Source organism: Aphis gossypii, chromosome 3 (genome assembly GCF_020184175.1).
Source record: "Aphis gossypii isolate Hap1 chromosome 3, ASM2018417v2, whole genome shotgun sequence".
In the NCBI taxonomy this organism is placed as follows: domain Eukaryota; kingdom Metazoa; phylum Arthropoda; class Insecta; order Hemiptera; family Aphididae; genus Aphis; species Aphis gossypii.
The window spans coordinates 51,219,679-51,245,935 of NC_065532.1; the positions used below are offsets into that span (position 1 = coordinate 51,219,679).

The window sequence follows — 26,257 nt, forward strand, 5'->3', positions numbered from 1 at the left end:
GGTGGTTTTGTATATAAGGACCGCGACATATGAACACACGCACGCACACTCAAACGTACACGATGCTATAACTGTATAACTGTACTACATTATACATATATTATCATCGCTAATCCTATATTGGAATCGGTTGGGAGAAAACTTTCAAATGCTCGTCAATTATTGTTTCGTTTGTAATAGGAGACCGCGCGGGCACTCGGACGGGCAGTGCAGTGTGTTCGGACGGCGTTTAACTAGCTTACCAATACGGGAACATGTCGGCGAGTCAGATTATTATGTTGTCTTTGTCGTCGTCCGTCGTTCTAAAAATGTAAATCAACTGTAAACGGCCGGAGCGAGTGTAGTGGGAACTATTAGCATCTGGTTTTACATAAAAAAAAAGGAATCAAAAAAGAAGAAACATGGTGAGATACATATCAATTCCTGTACCTATATCGCACCTATTGAAAACCATAATTTTAGACACCTAATAATATGTAAAACCTCTGGCTCATTATTAACGATACGTTACAATAGTCTCACATGTTCAAAACTTAGTGACGTAAAGAACTTGTGTGTTTTGGGTTTGAGTGAAAGATTCGGTACTTATATTCAAATGTATTCTGGAACTTTCAATTTACGTTTGATTGAATTTTGCACTTATAATTGTGATTGGATTTATTTAATTTCAATTTTACTTGCATGTAAATATTATATTAAACTGTAATCTGTAATACACATTACACTTTTAATACCGAATAATAAATACAGACATGTATAGTGTTAAAACAAAATAATTACGCATTTTGTGCGCTAGTGGAACAATTTAAAAAAAAAGAATACAAAAGATGGTTAAATTTTACAAATATAAGTACCTATAATGTTTTTGGATTTTTGATGCATCTATTTAAACTTATTTTTATGCATAATTACTTAAATAATTTTTAAAAGTATTTTTTTACCGCACTGAGGCCAAATCTAAAAAAAGCCCTGTTTGATAATTCTAAATTATTTGATACTATAGTAGAAATATTGTAGTTATTAAGTTATTCGTATAAAGAGTTATTTATAAATATATTAAATTTGATGTTTAAAATAAAACAGTGAAGATTTTGTATCAGTTTGAAAATAAATTAAGATTCTTAATACCTAATCAAAATACGATATAATAATATAATTTTTTATTAGATTTTGTACGAAAACATTACAATCCTTAATATTATGTTATTTGCCTATGTTAAGGAATAAGGATCCTTAAAGATTTTAATAATAATATAATGGAATAAATGAATAAAAATGTACATAAGAAGCTTTAGCGAATAAATAAAACATTTTTAGTATTGTAAGACAATGGTGTGTAAATGAAAGATGATCCCCTTGATCCTTTTAGTTCGTACATAAGTGGTTTTTATAACATTCTTAAATTTTAATAATTTTAATATATTGAAAATTTGTATCTTTTTTATTGTTTGATACAATTTTATTTTCTTCCCAAACAATTTTTTAGTAAGTCATATTTATTTATTGTAGGGTATAGTTACTGAATGCATATTTTAAAACATAAATATTTTAAAAGCATTTTATAGCTATCTACATAACGTTTAATATTTTGTACGTAATGTTATATATAGAAATTACTTTTATGTTAGGATCGATAGTCATACTGTGATTATAACTTAATTTAATTAATTTTGTTTTTTAATTCGATTATGTTAAAAATTAAAAATGTTTCTATAAATAAGGTTAAAAATAAAAAAAAGGGGGAAGGAGTAGGAAACTACTTTGTTGTATTTAGTAGGTGTTGCTCAGTATCTGGTCATTAAACAAGTCACTGTTAATTATATGTTAAATTTGAACTCGATGATAAACCATTGAATATATGAAAAACGATTCTAAACGAAGATAATTTATCGGCCTATTAATACATAAGTATATTTTATGATATATTCATATAATAATGGTATTATAGTAAATTATTTTACTATTAATAATACCGTAGAACGGCGCGAATAGGTTCGTGGTATAAATAGGCAATAGCATAAAATTAATCTAAATGTTTTTAAAAGCTCATCGTGTTACAATATAACGATGTAGGAAAAAGTTTCAAATCCATACGAAAAATATTTTTGAATTATCTACAATAAAATAAGATTATCGATTTTATCAAACACTATAGTTTTGTGTTAAAATTCCAGTTTTATCTAAGTTTTTTTGTTTTACTTAATTATTAAGAAAAGTATAATGGAATTTTTTTGCTTTTGTGTCTTTTAACCCCCCAAAGTACTAACTATTTTCATTTTTTTAACAGAAAATATACTGAAGTTGAAAATTGAATCATTTTTTCTACTATAATAAGTGTCTTTAGATATTATTATAAAATCAATGCATTCTACTCTCTGATTGGAATTTAAAAATATTTTAATATATTTTAGAATGGTTTTAAGACTTGATTAAATTATTGCCTACCTTAAATTCTTTAAATTTGTAATTAGATAAATATATAAGTATTTGAGTTTACATGTAGAAATGTAGAATAAAATATACGTGTATTTTTCCTTCATAATTGTATTAAAGTATTATGCACTGACGTTAGGAGTATGATAAAAAACAATTAACTAAAGTTAACAAAAGAGTTCTTTCTCGTAAAAAACAAATCAACGTTAGTTTATCGCCGTGGGTGGTTGCTTAATAAAACGTATATTTATTAAGTTTAAACTTTTAATTAGTTAATATCAAAAATATTGATTTAATTACCTTTTTTTTTTTTTATAACATTACGATGTGGTGTATAATTTTTTTTACCAAATTAAATAAATGTGAATAACCTACACAAGATATCAACTTACGTAATTAAAAAATATAAGCCTATAATAATATAAAACGCTGTTTTTTTTTAAGACTAGTCTATAATAGTATAGTAAGTTACTTACTTGCTTTGGGCCTATATTGAAATTTTACGGCCAAATCCATTGGGTTTGGTATTTTTATAACATTTTTCGTTTTCTATCCTAAATATTTAATACTATGTCATTAATAATAATGTACTTGGACTGTATACGTCACACAATTTAAACGAATCAATGCCATATATCCATTTAACGTACCTTAGTAAACGTGCGCCTATAAGCAGTGAATAGTACATTATTTTGGATTTTGTGGATTAACGAAACTACATAAATAGTTTTTTTAATTAGAAAAAGGATATTTACAATCTGTGTAGTCTTAATATATTATGTAATAATATAATGTTATATTTTAAGATATTAGGTAGGAATGATTTAGGGTGTTTAATAATAACATGACTTCAAGCTGCATAGTGCATATAGGTTATAAAATAACGTAGGGAAAATTAATTGAATATAATATTATTTATTTGTATTTTTAGTTGTGTCATCCAATGTTTTAATGGTAATTTTCGTATGGTTCTTTTTGTCATCAGATATAAACTATATGTACAACTTTTAGCATGTACTAATAAACATTATGAATAACTAAGTGGTTTATTGTCATTTAATATCAAATTAATCGTTTACAGCGATTAACGTTGTATTGTTATAGCGTATACTGATATTATACTAATGATTATATTATACTCATTATAAATGTAATATTAATAATATTTCATTTATGTCTACCTATTTATGATATTCTAATTAAACATGTGATATTCTGTTTTTATTTTTAAATTTCTCCATTAAAAAATATCTTAATGACCACGTCATCAAAATAATATAGCATGACCCTTGCTTTGCATTTTAATTATTCATTTAACATCAATTATTTTTTAAGAATTGTGCAACAGTGAGATACATTACTTGATTGTTTAAAATTTGATCGTACATATAATACTTCCGGTTGCATTTATTTATTTATAAAAGCATACCTATTTTGAAACCCATACATTCGCTTATTAAAATGTCATTAATGCATGAATGCTATTGAGCGTATTCTTTAATGCATTTATCACTCTAAAATAATAGACATATATAGTAATAACCACTGTTTTGTCATTACAGACTGGCACGAATACGGGATATGCATTTATGGTATTTGCATTGTCGATATTATGGATGTCTCGCAAGGGAGCTGAAAGTTTTATGCAAGACTTCCAGCCATGTACATTTAATCCTCTGTGTTCATGCACCAAGTCATACGACAGTTTGGGTGAAGTACACTGTGTTGATGTATATTTTCCACGCATACCACCAGCTATCAACCGATCTAGGTTGTCGACACTTCATCTTAGGAACAATGACTTGGACAGCATAGAACCTTACTTCCTCGTCAATACTGGTAAATTGTTCCGTTCGGTATTTGTTAACTATCACACTCGTATTCAATTAATCGTTTATGTCAAATTGACATTATGGTAAATATTACTAAATAAACCAGTGTTTAAATTGTTGTATAAAATTAAACACCTACCTACAATTATTTCTCTATGAGTTGAACATTTAAGTAAATTACATATTGTGATGTATTGATATTATGGTAATTAATAGATACTTCTATAGATAGGTAGATACACCTATCTCAAATTTAATAAAAACCTTTAATTATTTGAAAACAAACCATAATATTTTTTTGGTTATTAGTTATTGGTTAAAACTAGTGTTAAATGTATTTTTATTTTTAAATTATTTATCAGGAAATTTTTTTAAATATTTTTTCACATTTCCTTTTAATTATTTTCACAATAATATATTAAATATTAAATTAGTAAATAATTATTGGTGTTTATTGGATTGTCATCCCATCATTAATCTCCAAAATTAAAATACTAATATTGTTATTGGTTATTGTTTTTTTTTTAGTTTTAGTTTAAATTTTTTCTGATGAACATCTACTCATCGGTGACTTAAACGTAGTCACCTGTATAGAACCATGGGAATTAATTTATTATCTATACCCATGCCAATATATATCTCAATAATTGTAATTTTAATAATTTTATTTTATTTTCTTATTATTATACTTTATTTACCATTAGAATTATTTATTATTATTATTATTATTATTACTAATAATTACGAATGCATCTACATAATATTGTATAACTACTTATAATTTACGTTAGATTATACTTATAACTTATTGAGCTTAGATGACAAAATATGTAAGTAAAACTTTGAAAAAAAAGTATTGAAAAATATTTATTACGTTACAGAAATTAAAAAATTTAACTATATATTGTTCAAATGCATTTACATTTTTTTAATAAGAAGTATACACACACACACACACACACACACACACACACACACATATATATATATATTAATTATTTAAAATTAACAACTTATAAAAGTTTTGTAAAATAAGCTTAAATGATAATGAAGAATATTTGACAGGAAGGCTTGATATAGGATCTGAGAAGTCATCAACTGACGATACTCTCAAAATTAGAAGTTTTTAAAAAATGAATCAGTGAATAATATCTTATAAGCTATAAAATACCTTCTTATAAACACATAAATATAATTTATATTCTATAATGCAGTTATATATTTTAGGTCTTTATAAGATGACAATTCAAGACAATCCATTGCCAAAATTAAACGATGATTCATTATATGGATTAGAGCATTCATTATGGGAACTGGAATTAATTAATACTTATTTAAATTATGTCCCAAGTCGGGCATTACGAATATTATTAAAATTAAAAGTACTAAATTTGTCAGGTATGCATTTAAGTGTACAATTTACTATCCACTGTGAATTATAAAATTATTTATTAATTATATTATTTCTATAATTATTTTAGGTAATCAAATATCAGAGATAAAGATGGGTGATTGGAATGGATTGGAAAATACTCTAAAAGTTTTAAAACTTGCTAACAACGCACTTACATATTTGCCGCATAGGGCTTTTGATGGCCTTGAGTCGCTAGAAAACCTTGATTTGTCTGGTAATATGATTTCGGAAATACATGTAAATGCATTTCAAGACGGTCCATTGCAATTGTACAGACTCAATTTAGCTGATAATTTGTTGAAATATATTCCATATATGCATTTAACTTCGTCAGCGATGAAGTAAGCTAAATGATTTTTATATAAGTTGACAGTTATTTATAGGTATAATTACTATTTAGCTTAATATCAGTGATGCTGTTTATTTTTCTGATCTCCGAAAGTGAATTTTAAAATTAATAGTAGCATTAATTGTTCAACAGGTCTAAGAAAAATAAACATATTTGCTATCATTTACTATTAAGCTGTTAATTACCGAACACTATGAGTTTATTAAACCTTATTAATACTTTAATAATATTATATTTATATTAATTAAAAATTAATGATTTATAGATTTCTGAAGTATTTGGATGTTAGTTACAATTTAATTGAAAGTACAAAAGGACCATTATTAACAGTAACATCACGAGGTAGTGGAAGACATAAGTTTCTTCTAGACGAACTTCATTTAGAATACAATCACATAAAAATTTTAGAAAAACAAAGTTTGCAGAATTTTGAATCTATAAATAAAACATACTTTAATGGAAATCCAATAACACATATTCAAGTAAATACAAATTTGATATTTTATAATATAAATAATAAATATAGGTACTATTTTTTATGTAATAAAATATAATATGTACTACTAAAAATATAATTATTTAAAATTTAAATAATTTAATAAACGTAAAAAATTCTTTTTTGATTTTTTTAGTAGTAAACTATAGATAAATAATAAAAATCTAAATATACATGAAATTAAAATGTATGCGAATTATTTTTTTAAGTTTCCATGTGTTTATTAACATTTCAATTATAAAATATAAAAAAATTCATTGATTAATTAGATATAATTTGAAAAATTTAAATTTTATTATTGTAAAATAAAAGATACTTGTTAGGTAGGTATTTTTTAAACTGTACTGTGTATTGGCCAATTAAATAATTGTCAGTGTTTTAGGATGGAGCATTTCAAAACACTAAAATTCGAGAGATATTTATGATCGATTGTGACATTTATAATGTATCATCTGAAGCATTCAAAGGCCTTGAAACATATTTGCATACATTGGATGTGTCAAATAATAACATAACAGAATTTCCTATTAGGAAGTTACAGCAAAATTTTAACATGCTTATGAAACTAGGACTTGGAGATAATAAGATAAAACATTTATTTCCTATTCATAATGAGATATCAGAAAAGATAAAGTCAAATGAGAAGAAAAAAACAAACGAAAAAATCGTAGCTTATGAAGATAATAAACAAAATGTTCAAGAAAAAGATAATAACCATCACGAATTTTATTCTTTGCAAGATTTCGATTTTTCAGGTTGGAATAATGGTCCGCTTCAAATTAAAACCATTAATGGGTATGTAAAAATAACATTAAATTGAAATAACACTTAATTAACTATCTTATTATATATTTTAGTTTTAAATATCTTCGCCGGCTTTCTCTATCAAAGATGGCTACATCATCTTTAGAACCAGATATGTTTATGAATTTTACTATTGATATGGAGGAACTTCAGATCACAGGATCAGATATAAAAGTTATCAGGGCACATGCATTTAAGCATGTCCACGGACTAAAATATTTAGATTTATCTGAAAATACGATAAGCACATTAGATTCTGATGCATTTAAAGAGGTATATTTATAATAATAATATTATAATAATTAAGTTTTTTTAATTAAAATTTAAATTATTCCAAGTAAAAATTATATTTTTAACGTAGATTGGACATTCTTTGCAATATCTTAAAATGTCACATGCTTTTGCATTTACGTTTAAACCAATACCAGCGGAAGCTTTACGGTATCTGAATAATTTGAAATATTTGGAATTAAGCAATAATCATATGCAATATCTTCGAGAATCAAGTTTTCACTCTCAAACAAATTTAAGAACTTTGAAACTACAAGATTGCATGATAGAGACTTTGCACAAAGGGACATTTCAAGTAGATATAAACTATTTTATAATTAGGTAGGTAGTTTAAGTTTTTTATGATTTTGATTTATTTAGGGTGGACAAGGAGGAAGTCATAATAATCTAGAAGAAATTTATATGTCATTCAACTTTTTAAAAAAAATTGAAGAAGGATCTTTTGACGATTTGCCATCATTAGGAAAGATTCATTTGGATGGAAATCGAATAAGTCGCATTGAAAGACATGCTTTTACCAATTTAGAGCGTTTAAGATGGTTAATTTTAAGAGGGAATCAAATTGAAAAGTTGGAAATAGAAGCATTCCAAAATTTACCTTATTTACAAGAACTCGATTTAGCTTATAACCATATTAAACACGTGGACTTTACATTCTTAGATCAAGTAATACAAAAACAAACTCAAATAACCAAACCTTTTATTTACTAAATTTTCTTACTATTTTATAGGTTGGAATGCTATCATATTTCAGTATGAACGTTAGTCACAATCTCTTATCAAAACTATCATCTAATTATAATGCTTCTACAAAGGACCTCTATATACAGTCAAATATTAGGGTAAATTAAAAAAAAGAAAATGGATTTATTATTTATTATGGTTTTTTATTTTTTAGGTTTTAGATATTTCGTATAATAACATTAAAAGCATAGAAGACAAATATTTCTCTCCAATGGAATCAAGCCTAAGTTATTTACACATGTCTTTTAATAATCTATACCAAGTGTCTAGAAATGTGTTTGGGAACTTGAATAATCTATTATGGCTAGATCTTGGACATAACAAAATCGTTGAAGTTGGATTTGATTCCTTTAAAGCATCAAAAAGACTACAAGTTTTCATGATATCTCATAATAATTTAGCAGATTTACCTAATGATTTGTTTAAAGGATTCACTGAACTTCGATTAGTTGATTTTTCATATAATAAACTTCGGGTGTTGCCAGACATGTTTTTCAGTGAAGATAACTTAGAAGTACTGAACATGGCTCATAACGAATTATCTCGTATGCCTGTTTTGTCATTTAGCGCACATTCTGCGGGCATTTTGTGTGATATGGATTTATCTTTTAACACAATAACAGCATTACCTGTTTTTGAAATGTTTTCTAGATTTAAAGTAAGTAAAAATAATTTTTATTATTAAAAGTTAATCTAATGATTGGTTTTATTTTTTATTTTTTAGTCATTAAAACGGTTAAATCTTGCTGGTAACCGTTTGGTACATATTGAAGATTCAAATTTTGCAAGTTTAATTCGTTTAACTTATCTTGATCTAAGTCATAACGAAGCACTGAGTTTTGAAAATAGAGGTCGTATGTTTTTAGGCCTTGAACAGTCGCTTCAACATCTTAGACTTAAAAATATTTCTTTAACATCCGTGAGTGTTTTATAATTTTATTTTATATTACTTTTATTAGTGTATTTATATAATAATATGTAATATTATATTTTTTAGATACCAGAATTGCCACTACCATCTCTTATAAATTTAGATTTATCTGGAAACCAAATATCATCTATTGGGTCAGATAGAGCTTCTAATTTATCATCATTGCGGTATTTAGATTTAAGTCACAACGAGTTAATTGGATTTCCATCTATCATTATGAATTTACCAGAGCTCAATAACCTTAATTTATCAAATAATCATATTTACGATTTGAATAATAGCACTTTAAATATGGGCGTTCAGAAGTTGATTACTTTAGATTTAAGTTATATGCCATTAGTATCATTCGAGGTTAGAAAAATTATTTTGAAAAAAATGATATATTTATTTTCATTACTATGTATTATTTTCAGACCGGTGCTTTAAATAAAATGACATCTTTACAAACACTAGTAATTAGTACATTTGTTGGTATCAAGGATTTCAATATTCCGTCTGTAATATCTGACATTCATACTCTTAGAAATTTGAATCTTAAAGTAAGTATTGACTATTAGTCGCAGTAAAGATGTATAATAAACCATAGTTTGTTACCATAAAAAAACTATTAAAATTACTACGGAAAATTTATAGTAAATTTAAGTATAATATATAAATAATTTATTTCTTTTTTTTTTTTTTTTTTAAAAAGAATTATTTTCTGGAGTTATATTAATGGCTAGCATCTTTAATCAAGTAGTTCAAGCATGTAAATAAGGATTGAACTATTAATTTTGTTAATTGTTGTACATATAATTCAGTAATTTATTAAGACTATAAAAGGGTTACGGCTTATAATTTTCATATAATATTTTATAAATATCAGTGTGAGTAGATATAATAATTATGACAAACATAATTATCGAATTTTTAATCTATATTTTTATAACCTATTTTGGGTTAGGCTGATGCATGTAAAAGTTGTAACATTATACATAATATACTCAATACTGTTTATATTATAGTTAGTTTGTAATTAATTTATTGTAGCTATATGAAGTATTTACCTATAATCGATTTTACTTTAATTAATATATTTATTCACATAATGTATAGGAAATCAGATAAGTTATGTCCATATTTTGTTTTACATATGATATTAGGTATTAACGAAATTTGTTATTAATGATTAGGTATGATTATGTAAATTGTTTTAACCGTATGTTATTATTTGGTTTCAGGTTGATAAGATATCACGAATGGGCAAAGAATTTATTGGTTTATTTCCGTATAAATTAAGAAATTTTACGATTAGTGGAAAAGCTTTACATGGTATTTCATTAAATAATGTATTTCAGGTAAGAAAATTAAATTTGAACGATTGTAAATTGTATGACTTATATGTGTATTAAGTGTTCTAATTAAATAAATAGAAAATTATTTTTAGGGTTTGAGATATCCAAGTTTGAATTTGACAATTTTCAATACTAGTTTGGAAACAATATCAAATGACATTTTTCGGCACATGGGAACTGTGAGAAATATTAGTTTAGATATTCGAAATAATTCATTGAAATCTATAGGAAATCCATCCACTAATACTTCACCAAATCATCATGCTCAAACGTTTTTAACTTCGCTAAAAGTATCTGGAAACCCATGGACTTGTGATTGTAGTATCGGGTAATTTTTTATTATGATTAATTTACATTATTATTTATTAACATTATCATAGAAAATCTTAATATATTTAAATCAATTAATGTTGAAATATAAAACTTATTCATAAAAACAATTAATAAATTAGATTTTAGATTTCTTTATAAAATAATAAAATATTAATGTATAAGATATACAAATATACAGGTCATCATTTTGACCACCAGCGAAGTCACAAAAGTTTGTGTATAAGACGAAACGTTTTGTTGAGCATTTGAAAGTAGCATTTTTGTGTAGAGTTGTACATAATAATATTGTGTTGTATACAACATTATAACATATTTCTTGTAAGCTTGGATTAACAAAATGGCTAAATAGGCTTAAAGTTACATTTTGGAGAGATATGACGTCAAAACTTTAATATGGTGTCAGGGTATATTTGAAGTAGTTTTTAGCGTATAATAATTAATAAATACGTATAAAATAAAGAAACAAGTTTTTGCTATTTTTTTTTTTGAAATTCCATTTTATTGATTCATAATAATTAATAAATTATGCCTTCAATATTATAAAGCACATTGTATAATATTATTAGAGTATATGTGAATATAAATAGTAAGTGTAGGTATATTAAAATTTTGATACTTTTAGCAGACAGTGCAGTTAAGCTTAAACGATATTTCAAATTTTAATTTCTTTGGAATTAATCTACGGTTTTTTTTGGTTTTTTAAAAAGCCTTATTCAATATTTAATGAATTGAGATTTTTATATAGCAGGGGTGGACAACCTTTTTTTGGTCACTAAAAATATACTTCACCTTTGAGGATCGACTTCCATAGAAAATTTTTTTTTTTATTGAATAACTTTAATTATTAAAAAATATTTAGGGCGCGTGGCTCTTAAAATAAATTCTAACATGATTGATTTTTAAAATTGTCCGCGATCGACTGTTTAGTCTCTCCTGTTATATAGCTTTGTCTGTATGTGTTATGTTTATAGTTGGATGGAAGTTTGGCATCGTAAGAAACGTCAATTTTTGTGCAATGATGAAGACCCGTCAACAGCGCCTTCGAATAGATACAGAGACGTCGAACACTATTCAACTAGTAAATCTACGTGTTTCATCAGTGATGAAGATCTTGAGATAGCTGCTTGTGCAGATAAGAAAAAACCACTATCTGAAGCTTTTAAAAATGACATCGAATGTGGATGGGGAGCAGCTGGTAAATGCCAATCACATTTAATTACTATTATTCTTGTTATAACGGCATACATAATAATGGTATAACTTACAGAATAAAACTAACAAAAAAAAATCTTACGAGATTAGGTACTAACAACATGCGTTGAAATATCAAATATTATAATAAATATAAGACAACTATTATTTATTTCAGATAGCTTTTATGTAAATTAAATCTACTCATAAAATAAAAGAAAATATTCTAACATAGTTAAATCTAGATTTCTTGTGAACCTGAGATTAATCTATTTTACTTAGTTATGCATTTTACTAAAATTAACTCTAATATTTGGTTTTTTTTCATGACATTATCTTCGTATGAATTATGAAATAACACATTTTATCATATTTACTATCAATCGGTACTTAAAGTATACTGTAGATATGATCTAATAAAACTAATAAAACATAAAAGAATCTTTTAATTTGTTGTATAATAATAATATATTATTATTCGAGAAATATTAATATTTCAAGCAATTAAGTTAATTTAAATATTATTAAATCATGTTGTGAAATATAGATATAAAAATGTAAATTCCATGGTTATACAAAAAGCGTATGTATTAAAGCGTTGCTCTAATTTGCGTAATATGGTACTTTCAACTTATCATATTTTTAGAATTTATCGTTAAAAAAATTAATAATAATATGCGATCTAAATATCTAATATAACAATTTGGGTTTTGAAGGTAATATACTCGTATTTTAAGTAATGCAATTGATTAGTTTTGAATAAAAAAATGTATATTAAAAAATTCTCTAAGCTAATACAAATACCTATATGATTTATGTTCTAATAAGTAAAATACCTAATAAAGTGCAGAGTACTTCCAAAAAAGCTTTTTATCAATACAATTTAGATTTTGAGGTTTATTTTCCTAGATTAGTTGTATAATTTTTTGGGGATTAATGTCATATTAAAAAAATTAACTTAACGTTAAAGTAATTATCGTTAAAACCAGCATTTTTTACTGTATACAAAGTTAAATATATTTATTATTATTTGTACTAATATGTTTTTATAATTTTTAAAACAAAAATAAATTATACTTGTTATTAATTTCAATATATAATCAGAAAAATACAATCACTTGTTTAAAAAAAAAATAATTCTACACCTAAACATAAAATTAATGTACTCTTAAGAAAACTGCCATACTTAAAACTGTTCATATTAATTTCTAAAAAAAGTCGCTCATTTATTGTACTAAAATTATTATTTTTTAATTTAATGTTTATTTATTTTGTTAAATTATTTATTTATCATAAATGATTTTACGATTTTGCATTATATTGCAATTACATAATTTTTTTTATAATTAAAAAAATTATTTTATTTTTAATGAATGATGTTTACCACATACTTGTATTCAATTACTTTTCATTATATATAAAATAATACTATTAAGATTAGTTTTGTTTTATCAGCTTGTACCTATTTATTGAAATTCAATATGTATTATTTAACCGTTATTCCTTTAAAGTTGTTTTGCTAGTTTAAATTTAATGTTTTAACCAAACAATATTATTTTATATTTGTCGATAATAATATTGAATATGTAATACTTAAAGTATTTTATTAAAGAATGAAGTACGACAGTTAAAATGTGATTTATGACCTATTTTAGACTCCCCTCAGAGATCACCACCATTTTACATCTAACCAAATATGAGATATGTATTTAATTAACAATATTGGTCATAAACGGGATTAATTATTAAAGGGGTTTTGTTTACTTAAAAATTAAATTTATTACTTTAGTCTATTAAATTTGATGTCATGATTATAATATCATTTAACAAGATGATAATATAGTTTTTATGCTATAAACTTGAATCTTCGTTGAAATAATGCTATGTTTTAATTTTAAGCAAATAAATAAAAACCAATTGTTGTATGATTTTGTTTATTTGGAATTGGAAGCATTTTTAAAATACAGTATTGTATTACAGGTTTAATTTTTACTATTTGTTAATAAACTATATTATTGTAAGCAAATAATTAATGTTTATAAGTAAGACTTTGTTACATATTATACTTAAAATAAAAATACGAGTAAATGCATAATTCTTATTTAGTACAAAGAAACAAAAACTTTTTAAAATGTAATCAGAAAATATAAATAATATTTGCATTTACGTTGTTCATAGGTTAGTGTATTTAAATCAAAATATGTGACCAAAATTTCAATAACCTCATTATTTTGACATTTAAAAGGTATTGTTGTTACATATTATTTGAAATATTATTTTTTTCCGGTTTCTCCAAGTATTAGCTATTAATGTTATAGAATAAATTGTGATAGTTCTTCGCCTATATTTTCTGTGGAAAAAAACACAAAAATTAATTTTTATTCGATAGGTTTTAAAATTATTGAAATTATAATATAACTTTCAAGCGTACAAATGGGCGTAGACCGTTTGGACGAATCAACACAATTGTGGTCTGTTTGGGAGAAAAGTTACCGTTTGGGTGAGTGTTTAAACCGTTAAAAATATTGTTTGAGGTGAATAAGTATGAATAAGTTTATAGATACATTATTAATCTATAAACTGTATAGTAATGATTATTCAATTAAAAAATGAAAATAATAAAATAAAATCACATACAATGTACAGCTTAATATATACCTACGATAATATTACTATGATTATTGATTAATAATGAATAAAATAAAACCACTTGCTCATCATAAATGTGCATTTTGGTCTCACAAGTAAAAATAAGTTTACTCTCCCAAATGGTATAAAGCATGATATTTGCCCAAACGGTTTATTAATTTTTTAATTAAAATTATGAGACTCGCCCAAAACCACTGCCCTTAAAAATGAAGCTTACCATTATCTTATATTCAATCCTGGGATCTAAAACTTGATCTTCGTAGTATGACCTACCGTTTGGTAAGTGATTGCTCGGTTCAACGTTCCAGGTGTCAATGGTGTCATCGCTATACAATAGATAAAATTTATATTATTTAGATATTGTGATTAAAATAATTTTAATTTTGTTACTTATTTGTTTTCATTGAATTTATTTTCGAATAATGTTTGAAAATATTGTAATAGTTTGGCATGTCTTCTTGTGATTGGTCTGGATTTGGATCCATAGATGAGTCTTTGTGTACAGATTTCTTAAACAAAGCCATTCGATATCTTAACAAAGTGTCTAGATCGTTTTTCCCATCCACGTTGCGTTTTCCGTGAGCTATGTAAATTGTAAATACATATTAATTTGTAATAATCATGAATACATTTTCAGAATTATTTTATTATAAAATGTACTTTTATAAATTTAATTTTATGATTAATTGTATGTAATTATTTACCTCCCCAGCACGAATGACCATAATTTAAACATGCTGCTGTAACAAAAAAAGTCACTTAATGATATATTATAAGTATAATGCAAGTACAGGGATCAAATTTAACAGCTGACTTTTATTTCACATATAAATTTCGACTGATTAATATTTGTTGTTGTTTAATTTTTACTTTATTAGCTTTTTCTCGAATTTATTAAAAAATGTTTAAAAAGTCTTTTTATAACTGTTATACAAATTTTTTGATCCCTGAATTGTACACAAAAGTCAATAATTTATCAAGTAAATTGCGTTGTTATTTTTAAAAATAAATTTTACAACGTGATAAATATTAAATATACGTTATTACAAAATATGATATAACATTTATACTTAACAATAAATAATATAATAATAAATATAAAATATTAATTCTTTATAGTTTAAATAAATATTTGATATTAAAAACTATATTGTAAATCATAAGTATTATTTACACTTTTATTATAATTCAATAAAATAAGATTCAGGAGGAAACATATAAGTTTGGATTATGGGGCGCGAGTGTTTTAAAATTTGAAAGCAAAGATTCAATAACAATCAGACCTTTTTTTTAAAAAAATTTTGTTAGTCTAAATTTCTTAATAATTTTTTTGTTATTAATTGTTTTTAATATATTCCAAAGTGTAATAAAAATACAAACTGTCTAAATTACAATTTGTATTTAATTTCAAGTTTATAAATAACATATTTGTAATGAGTAGACTATTTAGTTTATATTTGGTTTTTGATTTGATGTTTATTATATTAAAGATCGATTACGAAGTTAAATGTGGGACAACAAATATTGACTGATTTGGAAGGGATTGTAACATATAGGACATAGGTATATTAGGTATATAATGATATTGAATTTAACCATTGTTCTCTAAACATGATTTTATCATTAAAAATTATTATTATCTAGTTTTAAACGATGTGACACACTTTTGATGAATACATGTACTTCTAGGTGTAAGAAAACAAATGCCTCAAATCAAATGAATATTTAAATATTTAGAATAAAATATTGGATAAATTTTTTTTTCCTTAAAAAATGTATGTATGAGCTAATATTATAATACATTTAAAAAACTGTTTTGAATAATATTTATTATTTTTTTTATGAGCATAAAGAAAAAAAATTACAAATTTTTATAGTAAGTACATCTCTTAGGTGTTGTGACTTGTGAGACTAAATTAGACGCATAGAAAATAGTAGTAAATTTTCAGAATGAAAATGCTGAACTCAGTTTAAAATTAAAATTAAAATACCAGTCTATTTTTAAATTTTTAAAAAAATTTAATTTTTTTGTTTTAATTATTGAATTTAAACTAAAAGAAAATTATTAATATATTTTCAAACCAAACATTACAATAAAAATTTGATCAGGGACGTTTTTTCGAGATGAATGCAAAAAAAGGATTATAAATTCATTTCCAAAGAAAATAAAAGGTTATTTTTTTCATGAAATATTGAATAAGTCAGGTTTGAAATATATTGTTACATTGACACATTGTACAAATAGTGAAATTAAAGGAGATACTTTTTTAGATTTTGAGTGGAACATGAAATGTATTGGTTTTACGATGTTGTTTTTTTCTTTATTTGTGTGTCTATCATCACGTTTAAAAGCAGACAATTTGCTTCAATCTTCAACATTGAGGGTTATTTTTGGTACAAAATGTGATCTAGTTGTTACCTACTAGTCAAAATTAGAAAAATATCTTTTAAATCGATTTTGTCTTTTTTGTTGTAATTCATAAAGGAATATTGATTGGTAGAGAAACGAAACTTTAACAAAATAATTAAATTAACATATTTTAGATGTTATAATACATTTTATATATTTTAAAAATATTTTTTCTTTTTTTAAAGACATTAGAAACATTTGACTTTATAAATTTTTATTTCAAGTTACAATATGTTATGTTTTTGTTCAAAATTAATTCAGTCTACCGAATTAATAACATAATATATAACATGAACTATCCTAAGAAATAGAAAATGATAATTAACCTTTTTCCCTTCGTTTATATTTCTATTATTTTTTTTTATACACAATGATTTATCATTCATTAAAAATTGTACATCTCAACTATATAGACCAACTCAGTGATGATATACTACACAATAAATTTACTTTTCAGCAAACAAAATTTCCTGATTTATATTTTTATATATAAAAGTATATTATAATAATATACTACTGCCTACTTCGGTATTTGTGCCAGTTATCCAATATTCATGTTTTAGATAAAAATAATGGTAAGAATTTTCAATTAATGAAAAACTATATAAATGGTTTTACCTATATTATCTATTTTATCATTTAAAATGTTGTACTTAATTTATTGAAATAAATAAATTTAATGGTGGATAAAATAAATCAATAAAAATCATAATCATAATATTAGCATTAATCGTAATTAATAATACGATGTATCTACTTTAATGAATTTATAATGTTGATAACTTAGTAATAAAAAAATCGAGTGCATTTCCTTGTTACAAAAACTACCTAGTTATTTATATATTTTTACGTCAACATACATTTTAACTATTTAAGTATTTCGCGAAAACTATTATTATCTTTTTGTAGGAAATGTTTTATTATGTTATATACTATTTATATTATTTGATGAATGACATTAAAAAAGTTTTATTGTAGGAAGAAACGTACAAGGTCTAAGATTTTTTAGAGAAAAATCGTTAAATTTTTTTTTCGTAATCATATTATTTTATTGTTATTCTTAATAGTTAATACATAATAAAGAATACTGTAATTTTTAGTATTATGGGTATCTATATATTTTTTTGTTCCTCAAAATCTTAACAAATATTTATTAAAAACGAATTCAATTTTTAAATCTTCGATATAAGTTTGTGTAGTGTCAAAATTTCTGAAAATGGATGTTCATATTATATTAAATTATTTAATATCATGTTTCTTTCAAATTTTATATACATAATAATATAGAATAAAATCTTTTTAATTTAATTTATGTATATTTATTTACTATCCAAAAACTTAGTTGTTTTTCATAATTTTTGTACAGAACCAAACAAACAGTTTAGAAATAATATACTATTTTTGAAACATATTTTCATTATTATTAATGTTAACGTAACCTATATATTGTTCAGAAGCAAACATTTAATCTTATTTATGTAATTATATTTTAGTTACACAATTTCTTTTATTTCTTGTATATGAAGCTACAAAATAACTAGTTGTCTAGGGCGATTTTATATCAGCATTCAGCAGTATTATTTGTTTGGTTATCTGTAAAACTACTCATACTTCTTATATTATGGATAGAATACACATTAGAACATTACTGGTGTACCTATTATCGTGTAAACATTTGGATTATCACTCAAATATTTAACTTTTAATGTTATTTAACTACCTGTTATAACATAATACAAGAGATATACCACGATTGTGTGTTTTCTCCAAATAATTCGTTACATCACGTTTAACAAATACGAGTTATATTATAGGTACCAATAATATTGATGTTGTTAATACAATATTCTATTACTAGGTATCTTAAAAATTATTTTAATAAATTCAATTTTGTTTTGTTTGATTATTATGACTAATAAACATCGTATTGTTATTATTTGTTAATTTTTTTTTAATTTTTTTTCTTAAATATACATACAATTTAACATATATTATATTTACTATTCTAAGCCTGACTTTGTGATGGAGAAAAGTGTTAGCATGCAAGGATCAATAATACATAATTAAAAAATAATGTATATTGTATGATAATGAAATGTATAGTTGTTTATTTATTGTTTAATATCTAAAAGAAACAAGCAAAGTTGTATCATCAAGAATATAATACAATATTTGTATAATAATATGTCATAATATAATATTAATATCAATTTAAAAAAAAAACACCCACCTTATATATTTTTTAGGTGGATTTTTTCATTCATATTTAAATTTTAACTTGAACATTTCTTTTTTTATTTTTTAGAAAAGAGTTAGTTGTACCTAATCGGGAAGGTTTATTTCATAAACGCTAAAATTGAATTAGTTCAACAACGACAAGATTAATCGACATAAAACATATTTTAACATATGCTCACTCATCTAAATCGATCGTCGTAGTACGATAACCTAACGTCTTTTTTTAGATTCAACACCACAAATAAATTTTACTTCTGTATGATTTTACTTAATGATTTAAAATATATTTCAGTGTATTGACAGAGAAAAATCACATAAATAAATATGAAGGCTTACATAATCTATTATAATTAATTACATGTTCTTTATAAAAACATTTTATTTTCATAAAAAATATGAAAAAAATACCTTTTAAATGAACGTCAATGATCTACAATTAATGTTAAAGTGTAAGTGCATACAAAGACAACTTATATTTACCTATATTTACTTATATTATAGTATATTTTTTTAATCGTAATGAATGTAAATTTTAATTTAATAAAAGGTTAAAATCTTTTAACCAAGCTGTATACAGTACCATTTCACATCAAAAATTGTATCTTTCTGGAACGTATTAAATTACAAAAATAGTACTTTATACTTCTAATACTTCTAATAATTCAAAATGGGTTTTTAGTGTTTTTACTTTTAAGTTTTAATTTTAGTGGAACACTGTAGTGTTAACTTAGTAATAACTAATAATAATTATAATACAAATAAACCATTTTATTATATATTTTTGAAATTAAAAATACAAAAGAAAAGTGAATTATGATGAATAGGTGAAGACTTTTTGATATAAGCTTGCTGACTAAATGCATAATTATGGTAACAATATACTATTTATTAATTAAAAATAAATATAATATACGTAATATCAAAATATTTATTTTTAAAAATATAATTTTTCATTGTCTACCTTACAAGGAAAAATACATAACATTTCAATAACTCATATTCGTGTATTTATTAAAATAATTAGGTGTTAATAATATTTAAGTAGTGTTAATTAAAAAAAAAAAAGACAAACAGTGATATAATAAAATATATATTTTAGTTTTGTCCTGGGATTTAGTTTATAAATGTAAAATTGTTTCTACGGTGCAGTGATCGAAATTATTTTAGAAAACGTGTTTTATCATAAATATTGCATAATACATTTTGCGTTTTTTTTCTTACCTCCATAATAAAATTCGAAATCTTCAGCATTCATTAGCTGGCTCTGATGACCTGTATCTACAGTAAACGAAAATTTTAGTATTTTTAAGCTCTTAATTGTACCATCTTTTTTTTAAAACTAAATTTAGGACTTTTATTTTAAAATATTTATGTACAATTTGTATAGGAAAATATAATTGGTTACTTTAAATATTTATACTTCACGAGTGATATAAAAATTAATGATCTTATTAATTATTATTCAATATTAACAAAATGAAGAATAAATTAACATTGAACCAGTTTTAATGATTTCGAATGATAAAAATTAGATTTATAAATTGATATAATTTTAGAATTATGAAAATTTATCACATGTTTGTTAAAAAAAAAAAAAACTGCACTTAGTCATACACAAAATAAATATCAAATGAAAATTTGTTGTTGTTAAAATTAATACATATATATATATATATTTATATATTATATTGTTGTTTCTCTATGAACAAACTTAGATGTTTTTTAAATGTTAAAAGTTGATCCTGAAAGTTTATTTAGATTTAATGCTGTAATCTATTTAACCACATTGGGACTCGTATGTTTTAATTATGGTTGTCGACTAAGTCCCTTAAGACTATGCAATGTAAGTACGCTTATAAAAACGTTTATAATTTATTGTTATTATCACTTTTTTTTTATTCATAATATTATAATAATATTATAATATTGAGAAATTAGAATATAATAAATTGATAATTGATAATATTTAATGTTATAATTTAACTTAAATAATATATTATACAGCACCTTAGACGAAAAATCGCGTTTTTATTATAATTAAAGAAGAATAGTCAAAAGCATTAATTGGTCTTCGATTTCTAAATGAAAAAATAAAGACACATGTACAAATAAATTGATATAAAAGGAGAACAGTGTGTATTGGTAGATGGTACAAATAGAAGTAGATACTAGACCACTTAAGACATGTTATGGTTTAAAAAAGTTCAAATTGACAAAACGATTGTAATACATTTTGTGTTAATGCTAAACTTATTCTAAATCTTGCAAAAAGAAAAGTAGATGAATCTAAAAAATATCTGAAGTAAAAGTGATTACCTACATAGACTTGTAGTATTTAAATATATAATTTGAAATCAAATCATAGTTCGGACAGTCAGAATTAATAATATTAACAATCACCACGTCTTCTTGAATATGTAACTTACTGTCTATAAAGAAAAAAATTAATTTTAACGGAATATTATGTTTTTACATACACATAAACAACACTGCCAACGTTTACATGTAAACATATCAATCTAATATTAATATATTCAAGTAACTTTTTAAAATTAAATTATATATAACGTTCAAAATATTTTGTATAAACTTAACAGTAATTAACAATTTTATTTTTTATATGATATTAAAAATGTGTGACATTGATTGATAGAGTAATGTCTTTTTTATGAAATAATCTAAAGGTATTTTTTGTTTATTTGTTAAAACATTTAGGTATTAATAATATTAGAATAATTTAAGAGAGAAAGGAAGACATAGAGGAATTATTTATTTCATATAGGTATTCAATAAAAAATTACTTGTGATAAAAATGAATGATTTATTTATTTTTAGTGAAAACGATCTTAATCGATTTCAGACGTGAACTATTGAAAGTCAACAAACTTATGAAAAGTTATTACGTGTTATATTTATCAGTAATGTTAATAATAAATAGTATTATGTTAAAAATATGTATATAATATATTTTATTATAGGTGTATTGAAGTCCATAGGTATATTATTAAATTGACCAATATTGAATTTTATTAAATATTCTACTTTTGTGTAAAATTATTTAATTTAATACATATTAATATACCATCATTATTTTAATAAATTCGGGAAATTTTATACAGATAGTATAAATTTATTTAAAAAAATTATGATCATACTATGTTTTATTATATAGTAGTTTGTGTTATTGTAACTAGACTAGGTTACTAATTTCATGCAATCTTAATTATTATTTATATATTTATAAGTATTGATTATATCAATATAATGATTAATAATAATTGTAAGTGTTGAATTAAGTTGAAATAAAATAAATATAATGATACAAAATAATAAATCAAAATAAGAATGTACAGTTGTATCATTTAACTTACATATTATTTTTTAGATTAATACATTGCAAAAAGATATGCTATACACTATACAGTATACATATTATTCTTATATATTAATGTATTTTGACTATTATTGGAATATTACCGATAAAACTGTTTTTTTTTTTTAAAGCCGAAATTTTTTACTTAAATTATGATGGCAGTTCGTAGTTTTAAATTATTGTTTTAAAATTTATAATATAGATAGTACCTTGTACAACACCATCTTGTACCAAACACTTCTGTGAGTAGCGTAAAAGGAGTGATAATCGTGTCAGAGCTTCAATTTTTCTTTTTTCTTTTTATTTGAAGCATATTATGGTTATTTAATATTTGTAAAATATATATATTTATTTATGTTGAGATTATGTAATAATAAATAAATGGTCAATAAATAGGTAGACGTTTGACAATAGATAGGATTTATTGACGGATGAGATAAGTTGGGGTCGACAATTGACCAATAGTATAATTCTATTAATTAATAAATAGTAATGAATGACATCACAACATTTGATATTAGATGTTCTTGCACCTATCGTTTAACAAAATAAATGAATAATTATCGAACGACAATAATAATTTATATTAAATATTATATCTATAAAAAATTTAAATTTTTAGTTTAAAATAATCGCTTATTTATTGTTTACATGTTACAACAACTTTTGGATGTATATTACGGTACTTTAAAACCCTAAAGGATAGATTATCTAGGTACTCGTGGTATTTATCCTATCAGTAGTTTCTGACTCTGATTCACGTAATCTTTTAAATTTATTTAATGGATTTTATGATATCAATATTAGTTTGCACTTTTAAAGAATAAATTATACTCTTAATTTTTTTATGTAACTCCCCAACGATCTATCTAATTATACTTTAGTTCAACCAAACCTAACCATTTTAATTGTGTACAATTGTGTGTCAAAACTTTCAAACTCATTGTAAACTATACTATTTAGTATTTGGCCTTTTAAATTGCAACTGTTTTAGAATAGCCATACAGAATTTTGACGAACGTAACCTGACATTCATGGAATGTTTTGGATTATATAGGGATTTGAACTTTGAAACAAAAAAAATTGTTACGTAACGCTTAAATGATTAAAATATTCGTATCCATTCAAAAAATGAAATAGTTTAAACTTCTAACTTTTATAAATTCACAAAAAAAATTATTTACCACAATAGAGTAAAAATATGTCTGATTATGGCTGATCCCGAATTCCCGAATGATCATTGTTTGTAAATTTTATAGTATTTAATATATACAAATAGCACATAATCTAAATATTTATTATATTCACTGATATCGTATAAAACATACGTATTTAATCATTGTGTAATAAATAATAATTCAATAAAGATTCTTACAAACTCAATAATTTAATATTAATTAAATCCTTTAATACACGTATAACTATAAGTGGAAATTGATTTTTGCTTAATTTAGTTAATTGTTAATGTAATAATAAAGAAAAAAAACATGCATTTATTTTTGTTCTTGTAATGCAGTCACTTTTTTGGTGACGATTTTGTATAAATATTTTTAATCACACAATATTTCTGTGGAGGAAAATTAATTTGGCTTTGGTCGTTTAAAACAGTTATATTAAATTCAGATAAAACAGCGTAACTCTATAATATGTATGTGTTAAATTATAAACAATATTTTAGTTAGAAATATTAAAACCTTTAAATTTAATAAATTATTTTTATTTCATAGTTTTGTTAGTAAAAGATCAATAACAACATGTATGTTAGTATTTTAAACTGGCAAAAATTCTAATTTTTGCGAGAAAATAGTATTTTAGACACTTATCAACTAAAATACATATCATGTAGGTATATTACGTTTTTACGTAGAATTGTATAAATTATTAATTAGAAAATAAAAAAACATAAGTTTTCAATATATTTTATAATACATATTTAATATTAAAATATTAAGTAGGTATTATTTTATTAACTCGACATTCTAGATATTTTCTGAACAATTTAATCGATATTTTTTTTTTGATTAAATTTTGTAGAAGTTTTTGACATATTAATGGATTTTCGTTAATCAATCATTCTATAATATTTTACAGTACATAAATCAAAAATTTAGGCAGGTATTTAAATGTTTATGCTCGTGTAATAGATTTAATGTTCTTATTATTTGTATGTAATGGAAAATGTCTTTTCATTAATAAGAAGGATAGAATTTTGTATTAGTATTTATTTGTTCAAATTAACAAGTAGTTTTACAATAAATTTTGAGCGTTTATTAAAATATAATATTAAATTATTAATTTAAACTTTATCCGGATGTAATAGTAATGTTTATTATGAATTATTTTGGTTTTATAATATTGTATAATATAACATAATATAATATAAGTAAAATATATTATTCAATTTAAATCAGTATAATATATGATATTTAATTATTTTATATTTGTAAATATCATGTTATGAATATTGAATGAATAGGTATTATGTAGAAAAATTTATTAGATGTATAATATATTTATGAAGTATTTTTTACTAAAAAAGACTTGGTGTAATATTTAGCTTGTGAAATATAACGAATGCATCGTTTTAATGATAAGTTAACGAAAAAAATATAATATCTTTTTTATTGTTTAATACTTATACAAAACATTTCTATTTGTTTTAAATATATTTAAATATACTTAAATCCTAGTTCTAACATAATATTTAAAATACATTACTTTGGAATTGAGTTTTGTTTAAATCAGTATAATTTCAAAAACAAAAAAAAAAAAAATCATTCATTAATAATTATTAAAATAAGAATACTATATAAATTAGAATTTTTATTTCATAATTTAGGATTTCGATATTTAAAAAGTATATTATCCCGATAAATATAAATATCTAATTAAAAAAGTATTCAAGGTCTAGAATATCTCTGAATAATATATTTTATTTAAGAGATAAATATTATTATTATTGGATGTGCGATCTAATTTATCGTAAAATAATTATAAATACATAATATTGTTACAAATGCATGTAAAGGAGTTATGTTAATAGTTTAGTTTTTTAAAAAAAAAAAATCCTTATGTTCTATTATAATAATTATTGTAAATAATATATCACGATTTTATACATTTATTTATCATACATAGTATTTAATATATGTATGATAATAATTAAACTAAATTTACTTCTTCTTCTTATTTTATTTTTTTAAACATACTTAATAATTAGTAAATAAACACATTTACCTCCTTGTTTACAATCAGATTTTTCCACAGCCCAAATAATCAACACGAAAACATATATTTTAATGAAAGACTTATGCATTTTGTATTCTGTGGTCTTGATGTATTTTCCTCACCTGTTGCTCATACACAGTCTGAGAGGTAAGTTTACCTACGGCTGCCACACGTTAACTGAGGCAGTCAAAAGAGTTTACCCTGCAT

General features: G+C 23.2%; 2 protein-coding genes across 5 annotated transcripts; one reads left to right on the forward strand and one right to left on the reverse strand.

Moving 5' to 3' along the window:
• LOC114122447 (chaoptin) lies at positions 1-14,077 on the forward strand. The gene is made up of 17 exons (XM_027985110.2): positions 1-404; positions 3,996-4,272; positions 5,493-5,663; positions 5,747-6,020; positions 6,294-6,510; positions 6,907-7,319; positions 7,382-7,601; positions 7,690-7,914; positions 7,980-8,285; positions 8,351-8,461; positions 8,518-9,021; positions 9,088-9,282; positions 9,361-9,645; positions 9,708-9,833; positions 10,515-10,631; positions 10,721-10,956; positions 11,933-14,077. The coding sequence occupies exons 1-17, from the start codon at positions 402-404 to the stop codon at positions 12,219-12,221; spliced, it is 3,969 nt and encodes a 1,322-aa protein (XP_027840911.2). The 5' UTR covers positions 1-401; the 3' UTR covers positions 12,222-14,077.
• LOC114122438 (neuropeptide CCHamide-1-like) lies at positions 14,070-26,257 on the reverse strand. Of its 4 annotated transcripts, none has more exons than XM_027985099.2 (6): positions 26,060-26,257; positions 20,671-20,727; positions 15,506-15,538; positions 15,192-15,384; positions 15,019-15,127; positions 14,070-14,502 (listed from the first exon to the last, which is right to left on the reverse strand). In XM_027985099.2, exons 1-6 carry the CDS (start codon positions 26,136-26,138, stop codon positions 14,494-14,496), a joined length of 480 nt encoding a protein of 159 aa, XP_027840900.1. In that variant the 5' UTR covers positions 26,139-26,257; the 3' UTR covers positions 14,070-14,493. The 4 variants fall into 4 exon arrangements, with proteins under 4 accessions (XP_027840900.1, XP_027840899.1, XP_027840902.1 ...); XM_027985098.2 differs by having other exon boundaries at positions 15,506-15,541; XM_027985101.2 differs by lacking the exon at positions 20,671-20,727 and having other exon boundaries at positions 26,060-26,253.

Bases quoted from the DNA above. Each gene is read 5' to 3' on its own strand.
- LOC114122438 (XM_027985098.2), bottom strand. From the start codon at position 26,138: ATGCATAAGTCTTTCATTAAAATATATGTTTTCGTGTTGATTATTTGG. The intron at 15,542-20,670 runs GTAAGAAAAAAA...TTTTTGTTACAG, and splicing joins TTTCGAATTTTATTATGGAG to CAGCATGTTTAAATTATGGT. The intron at 15,128-15,191 runs GTAACAAAATTA...TCTATTGTATAG, and splicing joins AATTCAATGAAAACAAATAA to CGATGACACCATTGACACCT.
- LOC114122447 (XM_027985110.2), top strand. The intron at 5,664-5,746 runs GTATGCATTTAA...TAATTATTTTAG, and splicing joins AAAAGTACTAAATTTGTCAG to GTAATCAAATATCAGAGATA. The intron at 8,286-8,350 runs GTAATACAAAAA...ACTATTTTATAG, and splicing joins ACTTTACATTCTTAGATCAA to GTTGGAATGCTATCATATTT.